Below are 13,406 nucleotides of genomic sequence, written 5' to 3'. Positions count from 1 at the left end.
TACTACCCGAAATGAGCTATCCTAGTCCCTCTGGGATACCCCGTGGGATACCATACAAGCAATAAAATTGGCACTATTTTCTGCTTAATAAACTCTTTGAAAGGGATAACTGGACTGAACTAATATCTGTCATTTAAATTAAAGACCTATTTCATCTTATCATGAGGATAAATGATATGATGATTAGAAAATAATCCTATGAAAACAAGCGTATGATAACTAGGCTTATTAATAAAGAGCTGTACTACGTTTTAATGGTGTTAAGTAGATCTAATGCATTGTAGGCAGCTTAACAAAAAAGAAAGTTTTGCTGCCTATATAATTTTAATCTATGTGTCTACTTTTCCAAAAAGGAGTACTAAAATTAACATCTAAAATATAGACATTATTTTCACATTTATAGATTCAGTAAAACTATGATTTTTCTTAAAATGGCTTCAAGGTACCTGGAGTTTATTTTACATAGTTTATGGTTTTAGTAACTCATTCAGTCAAGAAAACGGGATTTCCTCTTCTTAAAATATAGTGGGCTAGATATCTGAAAATGGGATTTCCTCTTCTTAAAATATAGTGGGCTAGATATCTGGACAATTCTATCCCTCTAAAAGCAGCTAAAAATTCTAGGTGTAAAATAAGAAAATACACAAACCTTCTTAAATGCATCAATGAACTAGCACCGAATTCTTAGGCTAGTGACTGTGTAGGCAAGAACCCTGAGAGTTGCCCAGAGCACTTAAGCTGATGTTTGTCCCAAGAGCATTTGTCCAACAAGGTGAACAAGAAAAATGAGAGGTAAGCTGAGGGCTCATGCAAGTAGGAAGTCACATGAAGACTCCCCTCCCCAGCTCCAATTACAGCTAGAGCTCCCAGTGGCTACAATCAAGTATAATAGATGTGACAAGAAATAACTCTCCCATTCCCTTACTCCCCACTGATCTGAGTTGGAGGCTGAAGGTGTATGTTGGAAAGAGCAGACTGCAGGAGGGGAAAGCCCATGAAAAGTTAAAAGCAAAGGAGCCACAGTTGCTCTGACAGCTGACTTCTTAACAGCAACAACTGCAGCCAGAAGACAGTGGAACAATATCTTTAATTGCTAAAAGTATCATCAACCTACAACTGTATCCACAGAAAAAATATATTTCAAAAACATGAGCAATAGGGGCCAGCCCAGTGGCATAGCAGTTAAGTTCCCACGTTCTGCTTCGGTAGCCCAGGGTTCGACAGTTCGGATCCCGGGTGCGGACACAGCATCACTTGGCAAGCCGTGCTGTGGTAGGCATCCCACATATAAAGTAGAAGAAGATGGGCACGGATGTTAGCTCAGGGCCAGTCTTCCTCAGCAAAAAGAGGAGGATTGGTGGTAGATGTTAGCTCAGGGCTAATCTTCCTCAAAACGAAACAAAAAAAAAGAAAGAGAGAAATAGAATAATCACTAAAAAATAAAAGAAATTACAAAAAAACAATTAAACCAAAAAAGAAAGCAAAGAAAAAATAAACACAAAACACAGAGAATAGCACAAAATAAGATAGCAGCTATAAATCCAACTACACCAACAGGTACAATAAATTTAAATGGACTAAATACTATAATGAAGATAAAATTATTATAAAACAGAAGTTTTTAAAAATACAACTATATGAAGAGACACATCAAACATATAGTTATCCAGTTAGAAAGGCTTAAAATAAGAGAATGGAAAAAGATACATGAATTATATCTAACTCAAAGGATGGTATAACTATATTAATATTGGGCAGAATAGGCGTTGGGCAAAAAATATTACTGGGAATTTTTTAAGGTTACAACATAATGATAAAAATTTCAATAAACCAAGGGAAAAACAATGTGAATTTTATACATACCTAATAGCCAATACTCAAAACACATAAAAGCAAAATACAACAAAATCACAATACCACCAAAGAAGGCAATTAAAACATATATCTCAGTAGCTGACAAAACAGACAAAAAACAATCAGCATAATAATAGAAGATTTATATCTGTATCTATCTCTCTATCAATCTGTCAGATTAACAAGCTTGACCTAATGGGCAGAATAAAACACATTACCCAACGATGGCAGAATTCACTTTTTTCCCCCTAAGTATACAAATACTGTCATGAGAAAAGTCTCAACATATTCCAAATGATTGAAATCATACACCCACCATTTTCTCTAAGCATAATACCATTAAGCTAAAAATAATAATAAAAAGATAAATAGATTAACCATAAGGATAGGTATTAAATGAGAAAAAAAACAGAAGAGCTATAGAATTTGTTAAGAGTACAAAGCATGTAATGGGATAAAACAGTCAAAGAAGTATGAAAGTTCACACAGAGATCCGACCAATATAAATCCTTGAAAGGCATTACCACTGATATTTAATCAGTTCCTACATGCCAAACCCAGCAGAGCCATCCCCTGGAGTCGCCCTGTGAAGTTCCTGCCACAGGAGGAAAGGAAGTGCGAACCTCGCCCTTGCAGTGAAAAGGCCACGCTCTGTGCTTCGTACCCACCAACTCTCTGCTCTGGATGGCGTCCTCACTCTACCTTCAAAGATTCACTTCAAGACTCATCAGGTAACTCCACACTTGGTAAGCCCTTTTCAATCCTACTAATAATAGCATTCAGAATATTATGAATAGTAATATTAAAAAACAGTAACACTGTATCATTCCTATTCCACACACGTATTGTCCACTTTCACTACAGAAAGGCAAGGAGAACTGTGAGTTCCCACAAAGAACCTCATGTTGAGGCACACAAATTTCTTTATGAGGAAGATTAAACTTAAACTGTGACAATAACGAAAACAAAATCTAACTGTACATTTTAACCTTTATCAAAAACCAAGAATTTGAATTCATTTCTCTTCTTGTTTTAAGTAATTAGTGTCTAAAACATTTCAAAGATGATACACATAATGGCTAACATCTCTAGGACTCCTTTTTTTTTTTTTTTTTTTTTTTTTTTTTTTAAGATTTTTTTTATTTTTTCCTTTTTCTCCCCAAAGCCCCCCGGTACATAGTTGTGTATTCTTCGTTGTGGGTTCTTCTAGTTGTGGCATGTGGGACGCTGCCTCAGCGTGGTCTGATGAGCAGTGCCATGTCCGCGCCCAGGATTCGAACTGACGAAACACTGGGCCGCCTGCAGCGGAGCGCGCGAACTTAACCACTCGGCCACGGGGCCAGCCCCTCTAGGACTCCTTTTTAATTCAAACCCAGTCTTTTCTAATTAAATACATAAGCAATGTGCTACTAGTTTTCTAAAAGAAAAAAACGTTCTAATTAAAATATGAAAGTAAATTTCCTCTTAAAAGAATTTTGTTACATCAAAATTATCTAATAAGCTACTGTTCAGAAATTAATAATAAAGCCAACAGTTTACTTTTTGAACCCACCCACACTTTAACCACAACATATGCCATGTGTCAGTTCAGCAGCCATAAAATTATACGGACTATTATGCAGGCTATAAAAAAAGATGTGGTTGATTAAATACAAATGTACAAATTAATCTTCTCTAAACATGTGGAAATTCTCTAAGAGCTATTTCCAGCATTTTTGGGCATTGCAGAATAGGCTGCTACCCACCCAGATAAAAATAAATACCTCAAAGAAAAGCCAACTTGCTCGGCCTCCCTATTACATACACATATGGAACAGACATCATGTATATTCAACGCCAAATATTCCTCGGATTGATACAGCAATAATCCCAAGGAGCGAACTGCTCTTTGCTATTGTGTACAAACATGACAGTCAAAGCAATGAAAGGGAAAGTTGTCAAATTCAGAGGGGGCTCAAGTCAGAAGGACATGGAAGATCATGGAGAACAGGTACCTTCCTTTCTGGAAATACCACCGGGTGGGGTCCTCAGGGCTTAACCACTATCAAACTAATAAAGAGCGGCACATCTGGGACTAAAATCCACACCCTCTCACTCCCAGCTCCTGGCCTCTGAAATGCCAGCCCCAACTCTGAAATCCTGATTGAATTATCATCACGGATGCCTCTTCTTCTAAGCTGCCACACTCTTTTTCAAACAGTTATATCAAATCTTCCTATTTTTTCTGTATTCCACCAGGAATCTCTCACTCTAAATACTTCCCCTCTTTCCACCTGAGTATTCATATCTGTAACAGGGACAAAAACATCTGACTCACATCTCTATCACCATTGTTAGAGTTACAGAAATCATGTTCACAAAGGGGGTTGACCCGTTTGGAAAACAATGCTATACTTTCTTGAGTAATTTTAAAAAGAGAAAATTTACTGAAAACTATTTAACAAACTCAGTATGGTGTCAGTGTAAGACTACAGCTTCCTCTTCCAGAGCACAGCCCAGCACTGGCCACAGGGTAAGGTAGGTCTGTGACCAAAGAACAGAAAATGTTGTGCACAAGATCCCCCCAAGCACATTCATAATTAAAAGCCCTGAAAAGTACTATGAACAAAAACACAAAACAGTTCAAGCTTGTTTAACCCAGTGTGTCCCAACCTATTGGACTAGAAAAATCTTTATTCATATAACACTTATAAATACCCCAGGGCAAAGCTAGTTATCTATGCATAATGAACAAAAAAATATTTTATAATGAAAACTAAAACTGCCTTCTAAGAATTCTACATATCAAATTAAAATGAAGAAGTAAAATTTCTATACTGCTTTCTTCCCAGTAGAGAGGGAGAAGGAAAAGGAGTTAAACCAGAATCAATGGCCCCTGTTCAACAAGGCACAGTACTAAGTTCTGAATGTGGGGGAAAAAATCAGTAAGTTGGACAAAAGAACATCTCAATATATTTTAAAACAACATAAATCGCACAACAATGTAAATGTACTTAATACCATAGAACTGTATACTTAATAGTTGAAATGGTAAGTTTTACGTTATATATATTTTACCACAATTTTTTAAAGACCCAAGAGGAAAAGAACAACAAATTCTTGATTATGAGGTAATGCAACTTTGCTATTTTAACAAAGAAAAAAAGATGCAATAAAATCCCACCCACTTGAACAAGTTTAAACCGTCTCATAAACAACCCTGGATCAAGAAAAAACTGAAGACTAGAACTAGGGGCTATCTATGAAATAACAATAATGGAAACACTACAGGTCAAAGCTAATCGGATACAGCGAACACTAGATTGAGAGGAAAGTTAATAGCCTTAAATGTCTTAGTAACTACACAAGAAAGAAAACAAAACAAATGAAATTACACAAACAATAATAGAAGGCTGGCCTAGAGAACCAGGGATTTAAAAAACTTCTCTTTCCCAATAAATGAAGACAGGGCAGTTTCTTAATCATCTTTGCCTCACCTGGACCCAGCCAGTACACAATACATGCTTCATAAATGTTAGCTGTAAAGAATGGGATCCATATCTAAGAGTTAACTTAAGCAAAAAATTAAACACATTAGCTGAATGTCATCAAGAATTCAAAGGAACTTCAATCGGTTGTTAAATTATTCCAGTTGTTTTTTATTTTAAATCACATGTATCATTCTCCTGTTAGTCTTCTCATTGAGTACGCCTTTCATTTTCTACTAATATCAACTAATTCTCCTCAAATTTATTTATAGATATATTCTTAACATCCCAACAGGTGACCTTGAAAAGTGATTCTAAAAATTATATGCAAGTCAAAAGGAACAAAAATAGTTAACTCTCTCAAAAGATTACACAATGGGGCCAGCCCGTTGGTGTAGTGGTTGGGTTCACACACTCCACTTTGGCAGCCCAGGGCTCACAGGTTCAAATCCCAGGTGCGGACATACACACCGCTCATTAAGCCATGCTCTGGCGGCGTCCCACATGCAGAGTGGAGGAAGACTGCCACAGATGTTGGCTCAGGGACAATCTTCCTCAAGCAAAAAGAGGAAGATTGACAAGGGACATTGGCTCAGGGCCAGTCTTCCTCACCCCCCTCCCAAAAAAAGATTATACCAGTAGGGGAAACTCCCCATATATTAAAAAAACTTAAAAAATAAAAACTATTAACTTATATAGTACAGAGATAGATTATAGGTCAACCGAACCAAATACTGCCCAGAAAAAAACACATACATTGATATGACAGAGGTGACACTGCAGAGCAGTGGAGAGTAGACAGACTTTTCATTAAATGATGTTGGGATAACCGATTACCTATATTTATTTTTTTTAAAAAAACTGTACCCATACATAGCACCACACACGAAAAACAATTACAAATAGATTAAACTTCTAAATGGAAAAAGGAAAAATAATCAAACTTTCAGAAGAAAACGTAACAGACCATCTTAACAATGTTGAAGCAAAGAAGCATTTCTTAAGACATAAAAAGTACAAATCCAAAAGGAATAGATTTATAAGTTTAGCCACATTAAAATTGAGAACTTCTGCTTATCAACAGACACTGTAAAGAAAATGAAAAGCCCACTTACAAATTAGAAAGTATTTACGACATGGATAAACAACAAAAGATTAATATCAAAGCACATAAAAATTCCTACAGATGCAGAGCCATGACATCTGCAATTTTTTTCAAACTGTTCAGAAAATAAATAATAAATAACACACATTTGGATATACACATACACATATATTACAACAAAGCAAAGGGGGCACAATGTTAAAATCTGTGGAATCTAGGTGACGGAAATAAAGGTGACCATTATAGTTTTCTTTCCTCTTCTAATATTTGAAATATTTTATAACAACAGATGGTAGGGTCAGGGGGACAGAATCCCAACAAAGCAATGGAAAAACCTGGTTTTCAAAAAAGGAAACCAAAAAAAATCAAGATAAATAGAAAAAGATGGTCATCATCATTAGTAATCAGGAAAATACATATTAAAACTATTAGAAACCATTTATTGTTCATGAGATTGAAAAAAATTTAAAGTCTCACTATATCAGATGTTTGAGAACATATGGGTTAATGGGTACCTGCTGGGGGGAGTATAAACTGGTACACACACATACATGCATGTGTGTGTCTCTGTGTGTTGAGTGTGTGTGTGTGTATTGAGGCATATTCCAACAACACACTATAGAGTGGTATCAATGTGCTATAGTTTACACAGTCAGCATGTATCAACCTCAACCCAACTTTGAGCAAAAAAATTAAGTCTCAAAAGGATTTGGTGCCATTCTATTTATATAAAGTTTAGTCTTAAGAACCAATCAATGAAATATTTAGCAATACATTCAAAGATGGAAACATGATAAAGAAAAACTTGGGAATGGTTATCATTAAAGTCAGAATAGTGGTCAGTCGTTGAAAGAAAGAGCAAGCTATAATCTAAGAGAGCCAGGGAAGAATTCTCTAAACTACCAGCTCCCTTTCTTTTTTTAAGAGAGTGAGTGCATGCTTTTAACCATACACATAGATTTCATAGACTCTTCTGTATATGAGGTATATTTCACAAGAAAAGAACCCCTATTCAGAAATACCTGTGGGTGCGGAGAAAGCAGTTTTCTAGACGGAAAAAAATTTCCAATTGTGAAGATAAAAGGCTTAAAAATTATTTACCTTCAACTATGTCCTGAATTCATTAAACATATATGCCAAAGAACTGCTAAAATTGAATTATTTTTGTAAGTATAGAAATCCCTTTTTAGGGGAAATATTTGTCTCCTAATTTATCTGTGTTATAGGGACAATATTAGTGTATACGCTGCCAAAGCACATACTTAACTGCTTTTCAAATATACAACATAAAATTTTCATAAATTAGAGAGTTCTGGACTTTCCTCCTTCTTTACGAAAAATATGCACGACTTGCCATATATACCAAGACAACAAAAGGCAAGTATGTTACTAAAATACAAAAACAATATCATTACTTTACAATTATTAATAATTATTTAATAACAATACACATGGATATCAAACATTATTCTTCATATTATACATACAATGAAAAACATGGGAGGAGGTGAAGAGAAGACAGTTAATAAAGGATACAAGCTCACAGACTACAAGAAATAATCTTTTATTAGGCATCAATCTAACTTTTAAAAATTAAATATACAAAGGTTTTGAAGTTTTTTTCCCACTGTTAAAAGAATTCTGAAAGACTCCTTCCTCTTTTGAGTTCTTATATTTTCTTCTTTTCCATTTATGTACTTGACATATTCCACTTTATATTTTTATCTTATCTCCAACACAGGTGGGACCTGTGTGTGGATAGAAATTTCACCTTCTTCATCTGTGTGCCCCCAAGTGTGCCTAGCTTAAGGCCTTGAATGATAAACCCAAAACATGTCTTGACTCAAACAGGACTTAATTCTCATAGTATTGATAAAGTACAATCTACGGGCTTCGTTCATATCCCATAATCACAACTGACTACATATTCATCCCTACAGGCTAGTAAGTGTTCAAACCTCATTTCTGGATCACTAGGGGAAAACCTTGCAGAGCTTTTCTACACTTGGAGCATTATTCCATTACCATATAATGCAGAAGTAATGAGCTCAAAAGGAAGATGTTTATTGTGACATATTTTTTTCATTCCTTAAGGAATGTTTTTAGCCTATGGCTTTGCCTTGGGTGAAACAATGTCAAATGGTTTAAAGCAAACAGAAAATGCCAACCTTTCAGGTCTACTACCAAAGCCTTTACATAGTTACACATTGGAGCTACATATACAAGTTGGTTGGTTGGCCAGCTGGCTGGTTTTCAGCCATTAACAACAGCATGAGAAGGGAGGTGCATAAATTGAAAAATCACATCACATAATAAATACTATTTAATATTAAAATCAATGGATACCACTGGAAGCTTCCCTGTTTCTGAACCAAAAAATGGCAACCTGACAAGATAATCATGGGGCTTTTGAGGCTCACAGAAAATTTTCTGCATACACCTTGCTTATTAAACTGATGTATCAATATGTTTAAAAGAGGGGAAGGATTAAGAATATGTTATTAAAAGCTACTTATGTTGTTTATATTTGCTATCATCTTTTTAAAAAGCAAGACATTTAAGAAAGTGAATGAGAAAGCTTGTTCATTTTCACACATGCTCCACTGCGGGTCACTCACTCCTGGTGGCCTGTCGGGATTATTTAAATTCAGGAGCAATACTTGGTTGACAAGTTTCTGCACTGCTGCAGGCTACAATCCTCACACAGTGCCTGAAGGGTTATTACAATTGCGAGAGTCTACAGAGGACAACAAAGGAGGCTTACCCCTTCCCGAAGGCACCTCATTAGCACTGTGTATGCAGCCAAGGGAACAGCCCAGCATTCTCTGGGGTTCTTTTTTTTTTCTTCCTAAAATGAAGTGGAAGGAAAGGCAGTGAGGTGAACAGCACAAAAGATATTAACCCATTCAAGAAAAAGGCATAGTTTCAAATACACAAACTATCTAAAACTTCTTAATATTCTTGTTAAAGTACTACTTACTATATGACAATTATGATCTGATTAGGGGTCTTTTACTGCATTGTACATACAAGGTATTTTTCTTCTATTTCTCAGTATATTTTATAAGATGTGGATAAGATCCCTCATTAGAAGCTAGATGAAAAGAACTGAGAAATAACAATATGATCTGGTTGATAGAGAAACCACTCTATTGATAATTACAGATGATAATTCAGATAATCCTACCTAAAAAGTAATACATTATCTGGAATAATCTGAAAGCACAGAATACATAGCTCTGAGCAATTTCTCAGGGTAATCCATAAGCACAAGTAAAAGGCAGTATGTTACCTAGTACGACAATGTGCGAAATAAAAATAAGCAATTATGATTAGCAGGCACACCAATTTTAATGACATCAGCAGAAATGCTCTCACAGAAGAACCAAATTAGTGTAATAACCACAAGAACATTCTTGCAACCTATCAAATAAAATCACAAAATATATCAGGCGCCGCACAGAAAGGTGAAAAACGTTAACCTCTTTAAAGCAGAAGAAATTAGGTTCTATTTAGAGAAAATATTTCTTTAAGATTGTCCAAATGTTAGAATTGGTACATTACCAACCCAAATGTATTTTATACTCATGCTGAGAACTGTGACCCATTAAAACTGCACTCTTACTTAATCACAGAACTCCACATAGGGTCATAATCTAGACATTATCATCAGGAGCTGCTCCAGCTCAAATAGCAGTAACTCAGCACCCAATTTAACTTCCAAACACACTTTCTCCTCCTCCAGCTCACTGACTCAAAACATCCATCAGGACCCTTCTTTAACATCACTGGACTCTACCGCCCCTCTCCCCATCCCCCACCCTCCATCTTTCCCCCAGTCTATCACCTACCCTCCCTCCCAGCCACTTAGATTCCCTGGTCCATCATTTAACCACTCCTGCCAAAGCCTAAATGATCTCTCCCTTTGGCTTTTCCTTTTCTAGTGTCTGGGGCACTCCAACCTCAGAGGGAGCCAGCAGCTCCTTTCTTCCGGGCTTGCACTTGGGCAGCTGGGCTCTTAGAGGGGTGACACCAAGAACACAGAGAGTCCATGAATGATTCAGGATCAGCAAGCCCAAGGACCTTCAATATCACTCTACATACAGGCCGACTCTGTCTCTCTGACCAGTTCCCTCTCCACAAGGACTGGTTCAAATCTATGACCCTCTCACCACTTCACCTACTTTTATCCTTCACAGAGATCATGGAAGTCATGAGAAAGGAACTAACTTACTTCACCTGAAGCCACCTGCTGCTTACACCCAGTGCTTACAGCAGGACAGGCTGCTCTACCCCTTCCACGTGGGCTCAGGATCCCATTCCCATCCTGCCTTCTTCGGGGTCATTAGCTATGGATTATCCTTCCTTGCTCCTAAATTTTCAATGTCTTGCCTCCATTGGATTCTTTCTGTTTCTTTCTACTAGAAGCAGCTCACTGTCTCCCATTTTCAAAACAGAGCCCCCGTTCAGCCCCGTAGCCCTCTGCTCTGCTTCACAACCCATCTCGCTTCATATCAACTTTCTCAGCTTCCTCACCTCCCACTAAATCCTCAACACTCCAATCTGACTTCCTCTGTCTCCCTCACTCCAAGTTAAATAAATAAATACATACAGCAGCTCTTGTTGAGTTACCAGTGACTCACATCACTCAATTATTGGGCTCTTTTTACTCCTTTTTCTTGGACTATGAGCTATATTCAGCCCTACCGACTTTCTCCTTCCTGAAATACCCACTTCTCTCCCCTAACTTTGCTCCTACTTCACTTACTCTCATTTAGGTTCTCAGAATCCTCTCTCACCATTCTCCAATCTATTCTCCACATTTAAACCACAGTAATCTTTCTGGCATTTAAATCAGATGACATCATTACCCTTCTTTAAAGTGTTCATGACGTCCCTGTCCCCTTGCTCTTAGGATCAAGAGGAAGACATCCATCCAACTTGGCCAAGGATCCCTTCATGATTGTATCCCTGCCAGTCTCTCCAGCCCTGCCTCCTTTCTCACTTCCCTCCTGTCCCACTGGCCTTGGTACAGTTCATACACGAAAAAAAGCACCTACTATGTGCTAGGAATTCTTCTAAACAATGGTCATACAGTCATGAATAAGACAGATAAATCTTCTGCCTTAATAGTGCTTAGTGAGGAAATTTTTAAAAAGTAAACAAAACAAATAAGTCAAGATAGTGATAAGGGCTATGAAGAAAAACATGACAGGGTAAGGGGTTAGAGGAAGACTAGAGGCAGGGTGGCTCCATCTCATGTTGCCAGGAAAAGGCTCTCCGAAAGGATTCATTTGAGCAGAGAGAAAATGCAAACATCTGGGAGGAATCACTGCAAGCAGGAGGAATAGCTAGCGCAAAGGTACTGAGGCAGGAGCACGGCACGGTGGTTGAAAGAACTATGGGGAGGTCAGTGTGGCCAGAGGGAGTAAGTGAATAGGAGGGTAGTGAGGGCTGAGGTCACACGGGTACCAAGGAGGCAGCACACAAGGGCCTAGAAGGCAACTGGAGGGGTTTGGCTGTGACACTGAGCAAGACAAGAAGCACTGGAGGGGTCTGAGCTGTGACACTGTTAGTCTCTCATGAGTTTTCACAGGCTCATTCTGACTGATGTCTGGAAAACAGACTTTAATAGTCACAAGAGTAAGCAAAGAGACCACTTGGGAGTTCTTACAGGAGTTCAGGTGCGAGAAAATCATGGGCTGGACAAAAAGATGACAAAATAAGAATACCTGGACTCAAGGTGGTGTGTATCCTTGACAAAAGTAAAAAAAAAAAAAAAAAAAAAACATAAACTGTGAATAATAGCCTCATAATATCCTCTGTAGAATCACAGTCTGGTCTGGTCTTCTGTCTGCAAGTTGTAACCTTGGGGTGTCACCAGAGAGCCAAGAGGACAGGGCTCAGGTTAGTGTACCATGTACAGTATACACCACCACTCCAGGTCCTGAGAGTTCAAGATTCATCCATATTCATAGTGACAATGCCGCAAAAGCCCTCATCTTAGGAAAGGTAGTGATTTTTGTGGATCCCAGGATATAACTTCCATTTCTGGATTGCTACCATAAGATGTGGTCAAACGTCATGGCCACAGAATCATCCTTTGTTCCAAATAGCGTAGCTTATAGCCAATTAAAGTAAGTAAATACCAAGGAAAACGATTCTCTAGATCTACTTTTAGAAACAAATAGGAATATGATTCGTATGATTCCATTATGTAAGATTTTTGGAAAATGCAAACTTGTCTATATGACAGAAAGCAAATCAGTGGTTGCCTGGGGGCAGGGAGAGGGCCAGGAGGGAGGGATTACAAAGGGTGCTGAGGAAACTTCCAGAGATGCTAGCTATGTTCATTATCTCGATTGTGGTGATCGTTTCACAAGTATATGCATATATCAAAACTAATCAAACTGTAATCTTCAAACATGCACTTTATTGTAGGCCAATGATACCACAACTAAGCTGGGGAGAAAAGGCAAAAAAAAAAAAAAAAATACAACACACAGAACAAGAATTAGACTAGAGTTCCATCCCTGATGAGATGGCAGAGTAGGTACCTGACCATTCTTGTAATGAAAGCAACTAGTTTTATTTTGACATTCTTAAAATGCATCAGAGATCTCACAAGAAAACACAGAATAATCAAGCCAAAAATTAGATAGCTGCAAGCATGGAGGGACAAAATGAGTACTGAAGTTAATTTTACTCTGAGGGCCTGCAAAACTTGGTAAATTTGAGCTTTGACATGAAGGCCTTGAGGGCCCATGGTAACGGTAAAGTAGAAATAAACTCTCCAGCCCCATCCCAAAGAACAGAAGGAAAACTGCCTTTCACATAACCTAGCACACAAGAGAATGCTCCAGGACAAGAAGAGGGGGAAAGAGAGGAAGGGAGGGAGTGCAGATTAAGAAATACACTCATATTAAGAAACAGCTCCAGTGTATGTATCTCCACTATTAAGTGAAAAAAGCACATTGTTC

General features: G+C 37.6%; 1 protein-coding gene across 6 annotated transcripts in view; it reads right to left on the bottom strand.

The window, feature by feature from the left end:
- Window positions 1-13,406, bottom strand: part of ULK4 (unc-51 like kinase 4) — a 507,669-nt gene that overhangs the window by 413,224 nt on the left and 81,039 nt on the right. For all 6 annotated transcript variants that reach the window (XR_011527046.1, XR_011527047.1, XM_070575799.1 and 3 more), the window contains exon 19: window positions 9,191-9,274. Coding sequence is in view for 4 of the 6 variants with exons in the window: in XM_070575799.1 (XP_070431900.1) it covers window positions 9,191-9,274 (84 nt within the window). In the remaining 2 variants the exon portion in view is untranslated. The remainder of the gene's footprint in view (window positions 1-9,190; window positions 9,275-13,406) is intronic.

Source organism: Equus przewalskii, chromosome 15 (assembly GCF_037783145.1).
Source record: "Equus przewalskii isolate Varuska chromosome 15, EquPr2, whole genome shotgun sequence".
In the NCBI taxonomy this organism is placed as follows: Eukaryota; Metazoa; Chordata; class Mammalia; order Perissodactyla; family Equidae; genus Equus; species Equus przewalskii.
The sequence above is the reverse complement of the archived record's forward strand: the minus strand, read 5'-3'. Positions and strand labels throughout refer to the sequence as shown.